Here is a 19,749-nt window from a genome sequence, read left to right as displayed (position 1 = left end):
TTGATGTTCTGGATTTTCATACCAGGATTGAGTCCCTAATATAGAAAAGATTTACAATAGATGATAGATATGATTTGAGTTGGAGAAATATTAAAACTTCGAATAATTTATATTTAGCGGTCAATTAGTTCACAATATGTATGTTAATATTTTTTATTAGCACAAAGATTTTGATATATATATATATATATATATATATATATATATATATATATATATATAAACAAAGGGAGAGGTTCAAGAAAGAACCATAAATAAAAGAAGACCGGAGAACCATTTTCAGCCATTCGATCATCAAGATCTACGGTGGATGCATCATCTTGTTGGATGAATGCAGATCCTGGGTTCGAATCCTGAAGGGAGCATTTTTTTTTAATTTTTTTAGTGCATTAATTTTAACAGCGAATGCATTAATTTTTACAGTGGATGCATTAGATTTGATGGTTCTCCCGTTCTCACAAATAATATAGTTCTCTCTAGAACCACACCCTATAAACAAATATACATCTGTACCTATTAATATGTTATAATTCCAATCAAATTTTTGCTCCTCCAGAATGGTTTCTCTTCCATAGAAAATTAGAACTTCAATTAATTTATATTTAGAGTTCAATTAGTACACAATGGTCAATATGTATGACAATATCTTTTAATTAGCATCGCTTAAGAATAATACAAAATCAATCATTTAATTAATCTTTAATTCACTCTAAGTCATTATTTAGAATTGTGATTAGTGATTCTTCTATGTATTTAGATATATAAAACCAAACGTAAACATATATCTCATTTAAATTATCTATACCTATTATCACTTGTGCCATAGAGATGGCTTCTTAACTTTTAACGTTTTTTACAATTCTAAAAAATATATTTTATAGAATTGTGATTAGTGTGGGATTCGTCTATGTTTATTATATTATAATACTCCCTCCGTCCACGAAATGAGTACCCATTTGTGGACGACACGGGTTTTAAGAAATGTATGGAGTGTAGTGTGAATAGTTTAAGGATCCCACTTTTTGAGTGTATTAATTAAATAGATGTGTGGGGTACACTTGCCAAAAAGGAAAATGGGTACTCATTTCGTGGACGGACGAAAAATGAAATATGGGTACTCATTTCGTGGACGGAGGGAGTATTAATAATAATAACAACAACAATAATAGTAATCATAATAAAATAATATTCCCTCCGTCCCAAACGAAATGTTATATTTTTTTTCGGCACGGAGATTAAGAACTGTGTATAAAGTAGATAAAGTGGGTTGATGGAAATTATTTAAATATTAAGTATAGAGAGAGAGTGTATTGCCAAAAAAGAAAACATGACATTTCTTTTGGGACAGTCCAAAAAGGAAAACAAGACATTTTGTTTGGAACGGAGAGAGTATTACATTACTGCCCTTAAAATAAATTAAACAATAGGGACAAAATATTGTATTTTCTTGGTCTGAAGAAGAACGTGTATGAAAATAAAATGAGTAACGGACGTTTTTTTCAGTAAAAACAAGAAAATATTAAAAATAATGTTTTTAATGGAAGTGCTAAAATACTTTTTTAAAGTAAAACAAGAGTGGTTAGAATTACAAATTTAGAGAATCACTTGGGTTTTGGATGCAATCGCTGTAAAGTTGTACCATTGATTTGAAAGAGTAGAAGTTCTAAGAGACTAAACTAACCCTTCATTCTAAATAGCAAGGATTTAAAGAAAGTTTTGTCATTTTTAATTGAATATTATATTTGAAATTTGTGCAAAAACACAATTGTCAAATTAAATAAAGAGATTATGGCAAAAAAATACATAAATTTTGGAAAAAATTGTAATTTCACATGAATTTTCAATTAAGTCAAAAAATACATGAATTTATATTTTTGTTGCAATTTTCATCTGAATTTGACTTTGGGCAAAATTAGAGCTTAGTTGATAATCGGAAGTTCGCACGATGTTGGTCTAATTTCTGATGATAAAGAGTATTTAGAAGCTTGGATGCCTAAGAATACAAAAATTAATATATTTGGCTTAATTTCAACGCTCAACTAAACTTTAATTTCGTCGAAAGTCAAACTTAAGTGAAAATTACAACAAAAATATAAATTCATGTAGTATTTTTTTTTTGTTTAACTGAAAATTCAGGTGAAAAGTACAATTTTTTTTTTTCTAAAATTCGTGTAATTTTTTGCCATAACCCCTAAAATAAAATGTATTTTGAGATAGTTTCAATTGTTCACGTTATAACTAAATATGAAGCTTTTTATTTTTCAAATCCAAAAGCAATAAATATAAAGAAGATTGAAAAGAAAAGGCAACAAATTTTGTGGGTGGACGAAATTGATGAAGAATTTGTGTAACATTGTGAGCGAAACAGAGAGTGAAACCACATCCACCACACTCCCATGGCCTTATCCACTCTCTCTCCAGCCTTCACCACTCACTCCACCTCCTCCTTCCTCCCCAACCTCCACCACCCCTCAGCCGCCGCCCCTTTTCCGGCCAATCACCACAACAGCTCTCTGTCAACTCCAGCAGCTGTGCATAAATGGAGGGCAAATGTCTCCTTCTTCACTGGTTTGCTCAACAACAACAAGGCCAAGAACGCTGAAGCCATCAAGCAAGAGCTTCTAGAAGCCATCGACCCCCTCGATCGCGGTGCTGAAGCCACCCCTCAAGATCAGAAATTTATCGATCAGGTAATTTTTTTTGTTAGTTTCTTGAATTTCTTGCTCTCAAATATGATTGTGTTTGGTTTGTTTTGATTGTAGATAGTTCGGAAACTAGAAGCAGCAAATCCAACAAAAGAGCCGCTCAAGTCTGATCTGCTAAACGGAAAGTGGGAGCTCATCTACACCACTTCGCAATCTATTTTGCAGACCACTGTATGACTTGTTCTTCGCATCTTCATTTCTCAACATATTTCAATTTCTGCTAATTTGCGAATTACAGAGGCCCAAGTTGTTGAGAAGTAGAAGGAACTTCCAAGCAATCAACGCAGATACCCTTCGAGCTCAAAACATGGAATCTGCACCCTTCTTCAATCAGGTCACCTCTTCGCTTCATTATTGTCAATGCATCTTCAGATTTCTCCACGAATTCATGCGTTTATTCACATTGAACTTTTTGTCGAATCTATCTTAGCTTAGATATATGATGTTGTGCAGGTTACTGCAGATTTGACACCTCTGAATGCGAAGAAGGTGGCTGTGAAATTCGACTTTTTCAAGATTGGAGGTTTGGTAAGTCAAGAATTGGTGAGCTAAAATCAATATTAATATTTGAGATGTGATAATGGTGTAGTTTGCAGATACCTGTTAAAGCTCCTGAGAGTGCTGTAGGTGAGCTCGAGATCACCTACTTGGATCAAGACTTGAGGTAAAACACAAATCCCACCTTCATATCTTAACTAACTTATTAACTAAGTATTCGTATTTGGTTGTGGCAGAGTTTCAAGAGGTGACAAAGGCAATCTCTTCGTCCTCAAAATGGTCGATCCCTCCTATAGGATACCTTCTAAATGAAGAAAAATTTTGGCCTCTCATTAAGATATTTGTGTTACATTTCTTACCTTTTTCACATATCAGGATTCAGGGGAAACTTACTTTATTTACTACTTGTACTATATAGCGAAGCAGTTTGTATTGAATTGAGTCATATAAATTTGTCCTATTGTAGGGAACAATATTGTGTAAATTCATTACCAAATGCTCATATAATTCATTGTTGACATTATATATAATACAAGAAACATCAAGGCAAAAAGCATTCCATTTGTCTTCTTAGAGATTTATATGTGAAAACATTGGACTGGGCTTGGTGGGGTGCGCCGGGCCCGTGCAGTAGTGCAACGCATGGGCGACGCTTGAAGACCCAGATAGCAAGCTATCTTGATGGGCCTTCCCCCTCAAGAAATAAATTTAATATCGTGTGGGCCGATGGCCCACATATCAGATATTAAACTGATAAGAACAGATACTACACTTGATCTTAGCCAAAAGGCCGAGAAAGGTATGAGCTTCTACATCCACTGACCTCCTCTTTTATACTAAACTTTCGAATGTGACTTTCTTATCATATTCGATGTGGGAAGAAAAGTTCGAGGTAATTCAACGCTAACGTCACTAGAGCCATATTCACGCTTCACTGAACCTTTCTACTCTACCTAACAAATTGGCCACTAGGTATGAAAATAATTTCTATTGATATTAATGTGTTACTTATAACTTTTCTTCACCTAATGTAGTCACTAGTTATTTAAATTATTATTTTCCTTGCAACAAATTAAATTAGACTGTATAATTTCTTATTTTAGGCTTGAAATTCAATTTATAATCTTTCATTATTTTCTAATCATGTTAGTAATAGTATTTACTTTGTAGTGTTCCACTACTTACCAGGACCGTGTGTGTCTAATTATTATGATAATAACTCACATTCAATTATTTAGATTTTTTTACAAATTTAAATGAATTTAAGTAGGTATTAGTACTATATAGATATGAGAATGGTAAAGTTACTTTATTAATCAGGATTTGAGACGAATATAAATAAATAAATTATAAATGAATTCATATTTGAAAATGCTTAATAAATGAATATCCGACTCATTAATCATTATCGTCCCGAACTGGCATTACATTGAACATCCTATGTGAGCAACCGCAAAACAAGTAAGGTGGCCTTACAAAACTACCAAATGAGATCATTTGTCTCATAATTTAGTGTGTACCACTCTTAATTTATTAGTATAATTTTTAATTATTTTTTCTTCACTTTTAATTTATTATGCTTTAATATAATATAAAGATAATTAACAAGGGTTCACTCATCCAATTAGGGTTTATAATTAATTTTTTATATTTATTTGAATTAATAATAGATTATTTGGGTTAATTAATTCAAAGTTAAGGTATATAATTTTTTTAAATTTCAATTTTTAGTCATAAATATTAATTAAAGTTTATAATATAATAATAAATTTTGTGTTTATAAAAAATAAGTATTAAAACAGATATTATGAGTGGTACATAGGGATGGCAATCGGGTACGACGGGTACGGATAGTGACTATCCATACTCATACCCACGAACTAAATGGATAGTGGTTTTTAACCACGAAACTATCCATGGATATCAAATAGTATTCAAACCCGCCACCCGCGGATACCCGCTACCCGTCGGGTATCCACGAACCCGCTATCCGACGGGTATCCGTCACCTGCTATTCGCCGGATACCCACTATCCGTCGGATACCAGCCGCCTACTATCTGCCAGATACTCACGAAATAAAATTTAAATATAAATTTACAACAAATTTAATAGAAAAAAAAATCAACACAAATAACATAGTTCAAATCCATATGTTGAAATCCACAAAGAACAATGTTTAAATTCAAATTCATCAACTAAAATATAAAATCCAACAAAATTCTATAATTGCTCAACAAAATTCAAATTTAAATTAGACTATTAGAATTTGAACCTTAGTTCAGTTTTTGTTTGGGCATATTTTAAGATATAATATAATAGCCCATAATCTCAAAATATATATATTCAAAGCCCATATTTTATGGAATTTTTTGTGGATATTTGACGAGTAATTCACAGATAATTGACGGGTATTTTTCGCGGGTAAACGGGTTTCACGGGTATGGATAGTAAGTATCCAAACCCATACCCACGAACTAAATGGATAGTGAATTGCAACCATGAAACTATCCGTGAATATCAAATGGTATCCAAACCCACCCTAATAGGTTCGAGTTTTCGCGGATATCCGTTACCCACGGGTAGATTGCCATCTCTAGTGGTACACAATGGTACATGCTAAATTGTGGGACAAAGGATCCCATCCGAGAAACTACCGCCCCTTGTATTCCTATTAAAACATGTATTGAAAGAGAAGCTAGGCAAGAAAAATACCTAGAATATCCCCCATCACAGTTTGCTTTCTTTTTATCTATAGTACCTTACACGAAACTATTTCTATAAGAAAATAGTGGAATATATATATATATATATATATATATATATATAGGGAGAGGTTCAAATAAAAACCACTAAATAAAATTAGAATAGAGAATCATTTTAAGCCATTCGATCATCAAGATCTACGGTGGATGCATCATCTTGGTGGATGAATGCAGATCCTGGGTTCGAATCCTGAAGGGAGCAAAAATTTTATTACTTTCGGATGCATTAAATTTAATAGCGAATGCATTAATTTATATAGTAGATGCATTGATTTTAATGGTTCTTATGTTCTCACGATAAGTGTGGTTCTCACTATAACCGCACCCTATATATATATATATTCATTTTTTCACACGTTCTTTTAATTGAAAAAAAAATGCATACAGTAAGAAAAAAAATTATTGGTGGCTCATTTTTTCACTTTTCACGTTAATTCTTGATAATATTATCACAAGCTATAGGTGTAATCATATTTTCTCATATTATATATTTTTACGATCTTTCAATTTTACCCTCAAAATGTATACAACTTATCTCTCTCTCTCTCTCTTCCGTTTAGCTCTCTTCCCTCTCGTCCTTTCTCTTCTATCTTGTTATATATATATATATATATATATATATATATATATATATATATATATGAGGTGGGCTAAAATAAAAATATGTCTTACAACAAGTAATATGAACCATTTTCAGTTCTTAGATCATCAAGATTTACGGTTGATTTATCACTTTGTTGGATGAATTTATGACCATGAGTTTGAATTTCAAAGGTAGCAAAAGTTTAATCTTTGAAATTTAGATATTTAAACAGCGAATTCGTACGTGTTCTACATAAAATTCATATATTTTAATTGGTTTGTATTTTTATTTTAAGAGTTATTTTTAGTCTGGCCGTTAAATATACATAAAATATTTGTTGGCACAAGCAATTATATATATTTATATATATATATATATATATATATATGAATTATTTATTTTTAAACATTAAAAATATTATGTTCTTAATTGCAATAATTATAACAATAAATAAATAAGTGTATTTTATGAAAAATATAAATCAATCAATTAAATGATAAGGGTAGTATAGCCATTTAACAATTTGTCCACTTATTTCCAGTAAAAAGAACAAATATATGGAATAAATGTGGTATAAGATAAAGTTATATTTCCAAAAAGAAAATATGAGATAAAAAGAGTGGGGACCACTAATGTGTGATACTGTCCAGAATAATAATAAAAAAAATTCATATTTTCTTTATGTTCTCCCTATAATAAACTTATAATCAAAGAGAAGACACCCAAAGACGAAAAACACCATTAAACAAGTGTAGCTCTTTGTTTTATTTTTTGTGAGTTAGGGCTTTGTCAGCCTAATTTGGTGATTCACTGGATCAACTCCATGTCATCTGCTGCTTCGATCACGAGACATGAGAAGTGTAATAACTCGTAACTAGGCACTAAATCACAAACTTGATCAACGAATTCACAACAAAGAAAAAGAAAAACAAAATTAGAAATATTAATTTGACACTTTAACACATTGAGAGTGAGTTGCATATAAATGTTGCTGCATATATACACGCTGCATGAGCATCCTCCTTCATTGTTCCTTGTTCAATAATTTCTAATCTACCATTCAGTTCCTATCCCATGGTCTTATCCGCTCTCTCTCCACAATTCACTCAAGTCTGATTTGCTACACTGCAAGTGAGAGCTTATTTGGTATACATATATCATCTTCATATCTGAAAATCTTATTTTTTTCATATAATTAATGATATGCATTGTGAATAACAGAGGCCCAAGCTATTGAGAAGTAGAAGAAACTATCAAGCAATCAATGCAGATACCCTTCAAGCTCAAAACATGGAATCTGCACCCTTCTTCAATCAGGTAATTAGCTCTATATATTTTTTATTTATTTGAATAAAAATTGAGTGTTTCTTGGTCGCTTCATTATTTATGTTGTGCAGGTTACTGCAGATCTGACACCTCTGAATGCCAAGAAGGTCACAGTCAAATTAGACATTTTCAAGCTTGGAGGCTTGGTAAGTTGAGAATTTCTCACAAATTCTATGCTGCGCCTTACACGTTTAAGAACGTTGTGCACCCACCTTAATATTTTGACACGTGTTTTACCCTTTTTTATACTATATTGGTATTATATCGATTCGATTTAGCCCACGTTTGGTTGGGTGTTTTTAGAGGTTGGAAAGGGAATCAAGTAATTGAATCAATTACTTGTTGTTTGGTTTGGGTAATGAGATAATCATTATCATTACTTGAGGGTAACCCAATCACCCAATTTGTTACCCCTCAAAATAAACAAAAGAAAGGGAATTCCTTACTAATGATTCATTTCCATTGTTAAATCAAACACTCAATAAAAGTAATGATTATTGTTACCATTTCAGTCCTTTATTTGATTCCATTCCCTTTCCATTCCTCTTTTATATTGTGGTTCTAGTGGTGTACACGCTATTTTAAAAAGAGTGAGGCACCGAAAATATATCAAATTTGCCCCTCTCAATTACACCATCGTCAACGCCTTCAAATCCACCAGCATTGGTGAAAACTACACCTTCGTTGTCATCGGACAAGCATCGTGTTTGAGTCATTGGTTGCATGTATTAATTTATTCTCTAATATAGCACCATTTTCTCGTCCAATCACAATTGTTGTTGCCGCCGAGTTGCTACCTTCACCGGAGGAATAAAACAATCTATCCAGCCTCTGCAAATACCAAAAGAATCCAGTTCTCTTTCTAGCGACCCATTTTAGCTTCACTTTTCATAGATATACATCTTCATCCTCCATCTCTCTGAAATCTTGTTTTGTTTTCTCTTTCCTTCTTAATTCTCCCTTAAAAATCTTGTTTTGTTTTCTCTTTTTCTTCTTAATTCTCCCTTAAGAGGGGAAGGAATGGCATGGATAAGACTCTTTCATCTTCATCCCTTGATTCAATTCTTTACGCTTTCACGCGATGGTGATCTCTTAAGAGAGAAAGGAATTGCGTCGATAAATTTCTTGATCTTTCCAAACAATACAAGTCACTGTGACTTTGAGTAAAGGGGAATGGAGAAATTGCCAGATTTTTTAAAGGAGAAAACATTTGTTGTAGGTTGGGTTTCTTGGACAGAGACACGAAGAGAGCCTCTTCATTGATTTTTTAGAGAGATAAAATGGATACAAATGTATGAAGCGTAGAAGATAAGCTCAAAAGAAAAGAGAATGAAAATTGAATGATAGCTTAATTAATTAAAAAAAAATCTTTAAAAGGAAAACATAAATAAAGGATGCCAACTCATTTGGCAATTGTTAAATTAGTCGCGTCATGTAAGAGCACCTCCAATGGTGGTGTCTTAGAGGAGTGTCTTAGGAGTGGGCCCCACCTAAGACACACCCCTCTCCAATGCATTGTGCCTTAGGTGGGTGCTTAAATCCCCATTTCCACAAAATTCATATTTCTACACTTTTATTTTAAAATTTCTAATTTCATTAAAAATAAAATTAAACATTACAATAATTAAAATAAAATTAAAAACATAATTAAAATACGATAATAAAATAAAAAATAACATAATTTCCTAATTTAAATAAGCCCTCGACGCTTGAGCACTTCTTGGACTAGGTGGTTGTGCAAGGCCAATTTGTGCCTCCGTCATACCCGTCGTGTCCTTGTTCAAGAGCTTCATATCCATCTCCCCCCGTTTCATCTCGGCTTGCATTTTTTTGACCTCGGCGATTTCCCCCGTTTTGAGAGCATGCTCCCTCATGCTTTCGGCCACCTTCTCGAGGGCGTCGGAGAACGCCGAACCTCCTCCCGAAGACCCTTCTCCCTTATTCGCCTTGCCCTTGTCTCGCTTTGCCGCTTTTTGGCCTTGGGGTCTCGCCGTGACACTCGGCTCCGAAGAAGTAGTGGTTGCTCCACCATCGGAGCCCTTCGACTTTTTTGCGGAGTGGACATCCCCAGCTTGCGACGTGAATCTTTGGCATTCACGAAGCACTTTCCAAGCTTTGACGTAGGAGAATTGCTTCTTGAAATTCGCCTCGAACATCGTCTGGGCTTGTTGGAAGATTTGATCGTCGCTCATACCACTCCCCGAATTGTCCTTGCAAGTGTTGTAGAAGCCCTCGAAGAATTTCGTCTCCTTTTGGACACGGGCGAAGTGGGACTTGAGATGATCCGACTTTCGCGGCGGCGCTCCCAACGTATTGAGCGCGTTGAACTTCTCCGCGATTGCTCTCCAATATTGGAGCAACTTTTGGGAGGACCCCAAAATAGGATTGTATGTTGCCTCCGCCCACAAGATTGCCACGAGCTCGGACTCCTCGCTAGAATATGCAGCGCGGGTGCCCTTGGCTTTCGGCTTCACCTCCCCCGGCTCTTCTTGGACGTTGGCGTTTGCCGCCGGCATGGGAACATTTCCCGTAGCCAAGACATTGGAGGTTTGTGAAAATGGAGCAAACCCCATCATTGGAAGCCTCGATCCGCCTTGTTGCTCGAGGTATTCATCGAATCCACGACCCATTTAAAAAATGTAGAAGAGAGAATTGTTGTTGGGAGAGAATTGTAGTTGAGAATGTGGTGAATTTGAAAGAGTGGAAGAGTGGTATTTATAGAAGGGGGAAAAAAAAAAAGAAAAAAAAGAAAATCAAAATAGCCGTTGCTTTGGAACGGTCGAATTTAAAAAAAAAATCCAACGGTCAGTTTTTTAAAAAAAAAAAACGATTTTCGATTTTTTTTTTAAATTGGGCGCGTCCGAAGGACACTCCATACTCCTTCGCCACTCGCCCCAGGTTTTGCCTTCGACGCCGCCTCGCATCACGCCGCGTCTCTAGTGCGGCACACCCCTCTTCGCCCCGCGTCGACCCAGCGCTCGACACGAGCGCTGGAGATGCTCTAATGCGTTTTGTTTTGATAAATGTGTCTTGTAAGTTGTAAGAGCATCCACAAAGGAGAGTCAATGTGGACTCTTAAATGTGATCCCCATCATTTAAGAGCCCACTCTCCACAATGGGAGAACCCACCCATTGGTTCTCTAATTTTTATTTTCATTTCCTATTTAATTTTATTGCTGTTTTTAATTAAAATTAACATTATTTAACAACTCAAATTTCATTAAATTTTAAAATTAACCCTACATTGATTGAAAATTAAAATTGCAATACAATTAAATAAAGTCCTATATTACTTAAAATTAAAAAAAAACATTAGAAAAAAAAAACTACAAGCAATGGGAGATTGTTGCGTTGCTTGATTTCTGCCACCTTGGCCAAGTGAAACGCCAACTCGTCAGGATTCATTTGAGAGATGTCCCTACTCATCAACATGCTATCGGCCATGTTGCATTGAGTATGGGAGAATTGTCCCATGACCTTGACCATCTCCGCCATGTACCCGAGAGCTCGAGTATTGTCGTTGGACGACTCCGACTTCTTCTTGCATTTTCCATTGTCTCTCTTCGCGTCCTTTTGGCCTTGGGGCCTTGTGGAGATACTTTGGTCGCTAGAAGTCGTTGTGCCGCGACCGTTCGAGCCCTTAGAGCATTTATTGGAGTGGACATCCTCGCCAATGCTCGTGAATCTTCTAGACTCGCGCAGTATCTTCCATGTATATGGATACTTAAACGCCGAACGATACTCGGCAATCCACATTTTTTCTGTTTGCTAGATGATTTGCTCATCACTCATGCCGGATGCCCAATTCTCCCGGCACTTTTTGTATATGCCCTCCCACAACTTCACGTCCTTTGCGACGCATTGAAAATGAGACTTGATTTGCTTGATGTCGCGTGGAATGGTGTCTTGGAGCCGTTGAACATTGTAGATTTTGCATATGGCGCCCTAATACGGAGCGGATTTTTGGTTAACCCCTACCACGGAGTCGTTTGTGTGCTCGAGCTACAAACAACATATGAATATTGTTTCCGGCGGAGAGTAGTGACCTCGTTGTTTGGTGGTCGTCGGCATAGATGCTATCTCCTCCACCTCGGGATCGGCCGCCGCCGCAAATTGGGCGTTCAAATTGATTCCTTCAATGGCCGCTGTTTGAAAGGCATTTGATTCTTGAGTGAATGGCAAGAATCCTTGAGCGGATGCATTTGATTCGCCGGGAGATGAATTTTTGGGGTGTTGGTTCCAATATTTTCTCCAATCTCCTTCCATGGTTTTGTGAGAAAAGTAAGAGAAGAATATGAAGAAAAGTAGAAGTAGAAGATAAAGAAAGAAGATGTTTGAAAAATAAAGAATGAATGAACATCAATTTATAGAAGAAAAAAAGGAAAAAAAAAACATAAAAACGTAAAAAATGGCCAACGGCCGAATTGCAACAGCAAAAAAAACGGTTACAAGCCCAACGGCTCTTTTCTGATTTCTTTGATTTTTTTGTAATAAAAAAGGGCCGAAATTGATTTAATAAGGGGGTGTCTTCCACACACCCTCCCTTTTCCAAATTGAGCCGAGAGCGGAGAGGGGAGGCGGGCTCGCGCACCGGCGGTGCGGCAACGGTGGGGCTCGAACCCACCTACGAGCCCCCCATTGCTCTAATGCTAATCACACTCTCCTAAATTGCGTGTGCGTTATTTGAATCGGAGTTTAAAAAAACCAACCAATAATACAAAGTTAAAGATAGACACGTGTAAAGAAAATAAGTCATGCGCAACATCCTATATTGCGCTCGACGCAGCATAGACACAACCCATAATTTCTCAACTATAAGATGAAAAGAGAAGTCAATATTTCACAAATGCCAGACTATCAAGGAAATAAAGACGCATGATTATCATTTATATAACCCAATATCTGATTAAGAGCTGCCGTAAATTATACATTATTCATTGCTAGTTGAAAGACTTACAACTGCAGCAATGTCACAATGGCGCTTTGCAGATACCTTGTAAAAGCTTCTGCAAATGCTGTAGGAGCGCTCGAGTCTCGAGATCACATACTTGAACCCAGAGTTGAGGTAATAAGCTCCACCCGAACTTTTATTATTATTGTTGTGGCAAGAGTTTCAAGAGGTGACAAAGGCAATCTCTTCGTCTTGAAAATGGTTGTGATAGCTCCCATAAATAATGATTGGTTTCTCATTACCTTATTATAATAGCCTTCGATGCGCTTTAAAATGTAGCACCTTTTCTTCCCCTCAATGTCAACATAGATTTGACCAGATTACAGTTTAATTTAGTTTTACGCATTAGCATAAAAAATTGGACTGGGCTTGGTGGGGTGCGCCGGGCCCGTGCAGTAGTGCAACGCATGGGCGACGCTTGAAGACCCAGATAGCAAGCTATCTTGATGGGCCTTCCCCCTCAAGAAATAAATTTAATATCGTGTGGGCCAATGGCCCACATATCAGATATTAAACTGATAAGAACAGATACTACACTTGATCTTAGCCAAAAGGCCGAGAAAGGTATGAGCTTCTACTTCCACTGACCTCCTCTTTTATACTAAGCTTTCGAATGTGACTTTCTTATCATATTCGATGTGGGAAATAGTGCGAGACTTGCTCTGACATGGAGCACTTTTTTAGTCATCCTAACAAATGATCAATAGAGATTTCTGTAAGTTGAAGCCCAAAAATGAATTACTACATAACAATTTATAGTGTATATAAAAGAATTCAAACTCTATATTCTGATGTCTCTCATATATCGCATCGCACATCTCTATGAAAAGAGCAACCCCAAAAAAACACATAGGACGTGGTAGGGAGCATCGAACTTGCTCATTATTCCTCCACACCACATCCCTACATATCCCTTGCTCTCCTTTTTATCTATATATTCTATACTTACATCCATTTGTCTTGAACAAGTATCGCTGTCCAGAACTTTTACAGTTAATATTGATGGCTGATTTTACCAGTTACTTGTTTGCCGGGCTAATTTCATGATCAGTTCGAACTATTCCTTCCACTGGATTCTCCTCCGCCCACACAGCTGCATCTAGATATCCAAGCTCGAAAAGCCTATCAAGAACGTCGTCTGCAGCTGGCTCCAGCGCCCATTTGAAAAGCTAAAAATTAACACATCAACATTAGTTTTTGTTGCCGTGTAGTCAACTTGGAATCGCATAAGCTGCAAATGTCACCTCTCGGGCACTAGCCCTGTTCTCCGGGTTGCAATCGGGGCTGATTCCGATTCCTTTCAGTCCCAAACGACCAGCAGGAAATGCACAAACCCGCACCTGCAACATCACATTTATCCAGAGCTCATTCATCTACAAGTAAAAGTAAACGATCTTGATTTTTTATTCAAGACATCACATACCGTCTGAGCAGCAGAGGTTGGTGGCATGAACAATGTCAAACCCCCGTCTATGCATAAACGATTGCGGAACATTGTTGCTGGCCTTGGAGCAAGATATCTGCATCAATATTACTTTTAGTTCAAAGAATTGTTCAATCAAGACAGGTCAATAGAATTTTACCCAGGAATGAAAGAGGAGGTGAAAACTGCATTGATGAGATCTTCTTTAGAATCAAATTGATCGACAAGTACACCCCTCGGCCTCCAGAGAATCTCCGTCACAGCAACTGACATGGGAACCACAACAATGTTCTATCAAAATAGGTACTAGAGACCATCTTTTTCCCACAATACTACCTAATTACTGATTTAATTGTTTAGTCTATTTTCTGGAAAGACATTTACATGGAATGCAAGAGTAGTGCACTGCTCAAAATGCCAAAGGCAATCTTTTTCAAAGAGATACACGCCGAGCAGTCATATCAAATGACCATGTCCTATACATTATAGTGTCAACGATCACCAAATAACTACACATCAAAGATAAGTATACCCACCACGAACTCTTCCATTGGACCTGATATGAGCATCGTCTGGCAGAAACTGGTCCAAAACATCTCTAAGAACAGCCTGAGCAAAGCCAAAAAAACCAAAAAAAAACAGCTAAACCGAACTGTAAAGTATTTTAAACTTCCATATATAACAAAATAAGGGCAGGGCATAAACTAAATTGAACTGTGAATTAAGTGATCTTCCATATATGCCCTATGTCATATTCTTATTCTAATTGTCATGGTTGTCGAAGTTTAGCTTCATGTTCCGTTTGTTCACGACGTTCAACCAATTTCTTCTTATCATCCACAAACACATGACAAGTCTAATCTGTTAAACAGAAATTTGATCTTGTAGGAACATAAGTGGTGGGTGCATAAATACCCCAAGGCGGAATGCAGTCCCTCGAAGCCTGCAATCATCAGCCAATATCTTGGTAGCCCTGAGTGCCTCCTCCATGCTGGCTCCTGAGGCTATCACTGCACACACAATAGCACCGGCAGACGAACCAGCCAATGGCGTTGTTTCCTGATCACGACAAAGCGGATCAAAATCATGAAAAGAAACCAGAGATAATGAAATATTTCCACAAAGTTAGAAACAAATTTCATGCCCCATAACCTCAATAAAGTGCATTCAGACCTAGTAGTTCATCAAGAATTGGCTCAGCCTCAGCTCAATTAACCATCTTACAATCCTAGCAACTTGACTCACAGTTGAACATGAATAAACAGACCGACAGCAAAAAAAATCGAGTTCAACATCCAAAATCAGCAAAACATGGAGATGTGAATCAAATTTGAACAATTGACACCAATTTGATATTAATAAAAAATCAGGCAATATAAACTTTGAAGAAAATGAATTGAATCCTTACGGAAGGAGAACCTTGATATAACCCTTCTCAATGAGAAGCCGAGCCGCCCCAAGGTGATAGGGGAACAAGAGCCCCGCGGCGGAGAAGCTAAACCCAGGGCTAGTAACGGCCTTGCGCCGCCGCTCCGCCTCCACGTCTTTCTCCCCCTGCTCCCACACTACGTCCGGCTCAACCGGGTCCTCCACCACGGCCCCAATCCCCACCTTCCTCCGCTGCCTCCACCACCACTCCCTCTCCTTCTCATCCCCCACGAACATCTCCGCCGCCGGCACCCCGCCGTCCACAATTTTCCCGTTCCTATTCAGAATCCGAGCCGCGATGCCGAGGAAGAGCTCCCCCGTGGCGACGGCGAAAGACTTCTTTTCCTGGTCCGGCGGCGGCGTGAAGCTCTCGTGCTGCGGCGGCGTGGCTTTGGTGGAGAAAGCGAGGGCGCGAAATGGGGCCGCGGCGCCGGCGGGGTGGAGGAAAAGGGAGGAGGCCATGATTGGTCTGCGGGAGAACAGGGTGGCCTTGTTTGAAAATGGTGACTTCAAAAACATCGAAATTAGGTTCGCTGTCTTCATTTAAAATTCTGTAAATGTTGCAATTAAGGCATAGTTTTGTTCATTTTTTCTTTTTCTTTTCTTTTTTTTGTCTTCTTTCGCTTTCAGCCTCGGTACGTAATTCCAGGTTCAATGGAAATTTAATGGGATTCGTTTTTTCTTTTTTCGGGGAAGGGATCTATGTTTTTTTTTTTGAGCAAGGGAAGGGATCTATCTTGTAATCTTTCCGACATTATATTTTAGTTTGTTTGGGAATCTGAGAGGCTGGAATCTTCCCAACCATAACTGACAGATCTTTGCCTGTCAGCTCTTTTTATTTCAGATAAGAAAAAGGAAAGAAAAGAAATCGGCGGTCGTATAGTTTCTTTTGCTTGATAAAAATGGTTTTTACGAATGCTATATTGGTTATAGAAATCTAGAAAAATAGGGAGTGGACTTCAAACATACTCAAATTAAAATAGTAAAATTAAATACTATTAATATAAAAATTTGAAAATTAATCGTACTTATTATTGAAAGTGCTACATGTCTAAATACACATACACCCCAGACCAAGCTAGTACATATAGCAGTGCAGTAACATCAAGTGCAACAAATAATGCAATAACCAAAAAACACCAGAATTGGTAACTTAACTGGGTGATAGAACACATACATCGTACAGGAAAAACATTCCACTATGTGAGATTAGGTTAAAACAGGACTTATAAAAAAAACTCAATTTTTCTACGCCTCTATAACTTCCCAAAATCCCAACAACGATGAAATATTAAAAGCTAGACGACAGCTAACCTTCTAGGCGTGAACACCGACGAACACCATTTAATTCCTTTTACAACTCAATACTTCACGAAACAATAAGTAAATATCACAATCAATAAACACACTTTGCTCAAGCTGACATGGAAAATCAAAGATGCATAACTCTCGAACACAAAGAATGAATATACATAAATCACCCAGGCAAAGTAACAACTATCAAATATAAAAGGTGGCAAAATAATAAAGCTATGACTTAAGAGAATAAAAATAGCCGAACCGATCTCCGTTCGTCTCTTTTCCTTATATATATATAGATGATGAACTCCTTCTTCATGTAGGACTCTTTCATCTCATATCAACAAGCTTATCTTCAAATAAGCAAACTTATCTCCCAAGAGACTGACAAAAACGTGAGCTATCTCTGACCGAAGAAGTATATCCATTTATACTTCTATAAGAACTTCTATGTGTTTATCCATTCGGACTAAATATGTAACACCGATAAGGCAGATGTTACATGTCAACTCTGCTCTTGTGCTTATCCATTCAGACTAAATATGTAACACCGAATGTATCAAAGGCAGTTGTTACATGTCTACTAAATGACAACAAAAATAAATAACTCTAACAATTATACTACTCTTTACATAAAAAACTTAAAATTTATTATTTTCAATTAAAAATCCTAATTATTTTTATTTTTTGAACTAGACCATTATCGATTAGAATGCCGAAATAGAAAGTATGTCATTGTCAATGACACGAAGGGAGTATATAATAGAATATGAATACAATTAAACAAATATAATTAATTATAAACAAGCTTTTACATTCCACTATGGAGAATTGACAAAATTGACTAGGCCCGCCCGTATTTAGGGTTGGGCTTGACTTTATAAAATAGAGGCCCGAAAGAATCGAGATCTAAAAAGCCCGTCGAATTAGTTCGTTTGGCTGATCAAAAAATTTGGACTAAAAAGCCCGTCTGATCATTCTTTTTTATTTTATTTTATATTAAATATGTTGATTAATTTAATTCATCCGTTTTACCTCTTTATTTTTTCGTAAAATCATTGAGTTCCAAACCTTACAACTACAGCCACACTTTGAAACTTGAGTTTGAACAATTGAGCTATATGCCGCGGTGCCGCTGCCGCTGCCACAATCGTGTCATGATTTGTCCCACATCTACTAAGTATGAGCAGATTGGTGTGGTTTATAATACCTTAGGCACCATCTCCTTGATAGTCTGACTTTTGAGGATGAGTTCTACCTAAGGTGTTGTAACAAATGGTATCAGAGACAACCCCATGCTTTGGTCCACCAGAAGCGTTATGTGTTGCCCCGAGTCGTCTGCAGTGGTATGACCGCTGTGGGCGGAGAACGGAAGCGTGATGGTTTATCATGATCCGTCCCACATCGATTAAATATGAACTGATCATTAGTTTGGTTTATAACACTTTAGGCACTCTCTATTTGATAGTCTAGCTTTTAAGGATGAGTGCTACTTAGGGTATTCTAACAAATCATTGGTCGCCTATCACCTTCCATTGAGTTGCGCTGACAGCGTGCCTCCGACCACATCTCTTGTTGTCTCATGCATTTACTTGTGTGATGTCGATCGAATACTTTTGAAAAAAAGGTATGATTTTTATTCCATTTATTCTCTTGTTATGTATCGTCTCTTCCATCCCACGAAGCTCTTGCACGATATCCGGCCTAGTGTTTAGTGATCGAGAGAATTCCATTCATGCCCATGATACTTGACTTTCACTTATTTGCTTGGATTTGGGTTTCTCAAATTTGAAACCCTTTTTTTTTTTCTTTTCTTTTTGTATATTATTTATTTTATTTTATATTTGGCAGATCTCCTTTAGTGTTCATATTTTAAGATTCTTAAATTAGCACACGATTTGACAAATAGCTTGTAGATGGAAATCTGTAGAGAGAGTCAATGGTTTTTTCCTTTTATTTATTTCATAATATTTTTTTTCTCATATCTACTAAAAGTTCGTTGGCATATGTTGTGTATTTTACATTCTGTTGCCTTTTAATTAATTATTTATGTGGATTTTAATATATAGAAATGCAACCTTTTGAATTTGAGCAATAATTTTGAAAATAGAGAAAGTTTGCATTATTTTCTAACTTGTAATACAAATAAGAAAGAAGATGAAGAAATAAGATTGTCCAAGGACGATTCGAATATGGTTGAGGTTGAATCTAATGGTTGATGATGAATTGATGATATTATTATTTTGTATGTATTATTAGGACTTTTAATTTATTTAAATATTTTGAATTGTTGTTTAGTGAAGTACTATTATGGAGTTTTCATTTATTTATCGTTCTATTTAAATTGAATCGATTCATGTTGATTGTAGTATGATTTTATATTTTTATTTTGTTTATAATTATCATTTGAATTGATTTTAAACTATTTAATTTTTTGTAAAAATAAAAACAGAATTTAATAATCTATATAATCTATAAAAGAGGAGTTTTTTCCCTCCAAATTTTCCCTCCTCTTTTTTTTTTCTCTCTCTTTTCCCAACAATTTTTTCTACTATTTTTTAATCCTATTTTGTTATATAATTTAATTCTCTTCTAAACACCATTACAATAAATTTGATTAATGAATAAATGTTTAATATGCATCTTAAATTTAAGTTCGTGACAAAATATGTAATATTGTATAAAAATCATCAAAAATAAATTTAAAACCATAATTGAATACTTTAAAATATTTTATTTTCTCTCTCTTCGTTAAAAGTTTACAACTTTTTAT

The 19,749-nt window shown here is 36.1% G+C and overlaps 3 protein-coding genes and 2 non-coding genes across 6 annotated transcripts; 1 reads left to right on the top strand and 4 right to left on the bottom strand.

The window, feature by feature from the left end:
- The first annotated feature begins 2,301 nt into the window (after positions 1–2,301).
- Positions 2,302–3,730, top strand: LOC131018761 (probable plastid-lipid-associated protein 4, chloroplastic). 2 transcript variants are annotated; one of them, XM_057947472.1, is made up of 6 exons: positions 2,302–2,690; positions 2,763–2,876; positions 2,944–3,039; positions 3,159–3,233; positions 3,315–3,369; positions 3,440–3,605. In XM_057947472.1, exons 1-5 carry the CDS (start codon positions 2,397–2,399, stop codon positions 3,330–3,332), a joined length of 597 nt encoding a protein of 198 aa, XP_057803455.1. In that variant the 5' UTR covers positions 2,302–2,396; the 3' UTR covers positions 3,333–3,369; positions 3,440–3,605. The 2 variants fall into 2 exon arrangements, with proteins under 2 accessions (XP_057803455.1, XP_057803451.1); XM_057947468.1 differs by having other exon boundaries at positions 2,305–2,690; positions 3,302–3,369; positions 3,440–3,730.
- Positions 3,731–3,810: 80 nt separating this feature from the next.
- On the bottom strand, positions 3,811–4,006 carry LOC131007395 (U2 spliceosomal RNA). Its single transcript, XR_009096097.1, has one exon. It is a non-coding gene; the product is annotated as a U2 spliceosomal RNA (small nuclear RNA).
- A 4,689-nt stretch (positions 4,007–8,695) lies between these two features.
- LOC131005921 (glutathione S-transferase T3-like) lies at positions 8,696–10,505 on the bottom strand. The gene is made up of 2 exons (XM_057933045.1): positions 9,905–10,505; positions 8,696–8,706 (listed from the first exon to the last, which is right to left on the bottom strand). Exons 1-2 carry the CDS (start codon positions 10,503–10,505, stop codon positions 8,696–8,698), a joined length of 612 nt encoding a protein of 203 aa, XP_057789028.1.
- Positions 10,506–13,198: 2,693 nt separating this feature from the next.
- LOC131007384 (U2 spliceosomal RNA) lies at positions 13,199–13,394 on the bottom strand. The gene has a single exon (XR_009096086.1). It is a non-coding gene; the product is annotated as a U2 spliceosomal RNA (small nuclear RNA).
- A 152-nt stretch (positions 13,395–13,546) lies between these two features.
- On the bottom strand, positions 13,547–16,309 carry LOC131018752 (uncharacterized). Its single transcript, XM_057947458.1, has 7 exons — positions 15,669–16,309; positions 15,165–15,308; positions 14,786–14,858; positions 14,410–14,515; positions 14,250–14,346; positions 14,071–14,166; positions 13,547–13,995 (listed from the first exon to the last, which is right to left on the bottom strand). Exons 1-7 carry the CDS (start codon positions 16,218–16,220, stop codon positions 13,846–13,848), a joined length of 1,218 nt encoding a protein of 405 aa, XP_057803441.1. The 5' UTR covers positions 16,221–16,309; the 3' UTR covers positions 13,547–13,845.
- Positions 16,310–19,749: the final 3,440 nt, after the last annotated feature.

This window comes from Salvia miltiorrhiza, chromosome 1 (assembly GCF_028751815.1).
Source record: "Salvia miltiorrhiza cultivar Shanhuang (shh) chromosome 1, IMPLAD_Smil_shh, whole genome shotgun sequence".
NCBI classification, from domain to species: domain Eukaryota; kingdom Viridiplantae; phylum Streptophyta; class Magnoliopsida; order Lamiales; family Lamiaceae; genus Salvia; species Salvia miltiorrhiza.
Note: the sequence above shows the minus strand (reverse complement) of the source record. Positions and strands in the feature narration are given on the sequence as shown.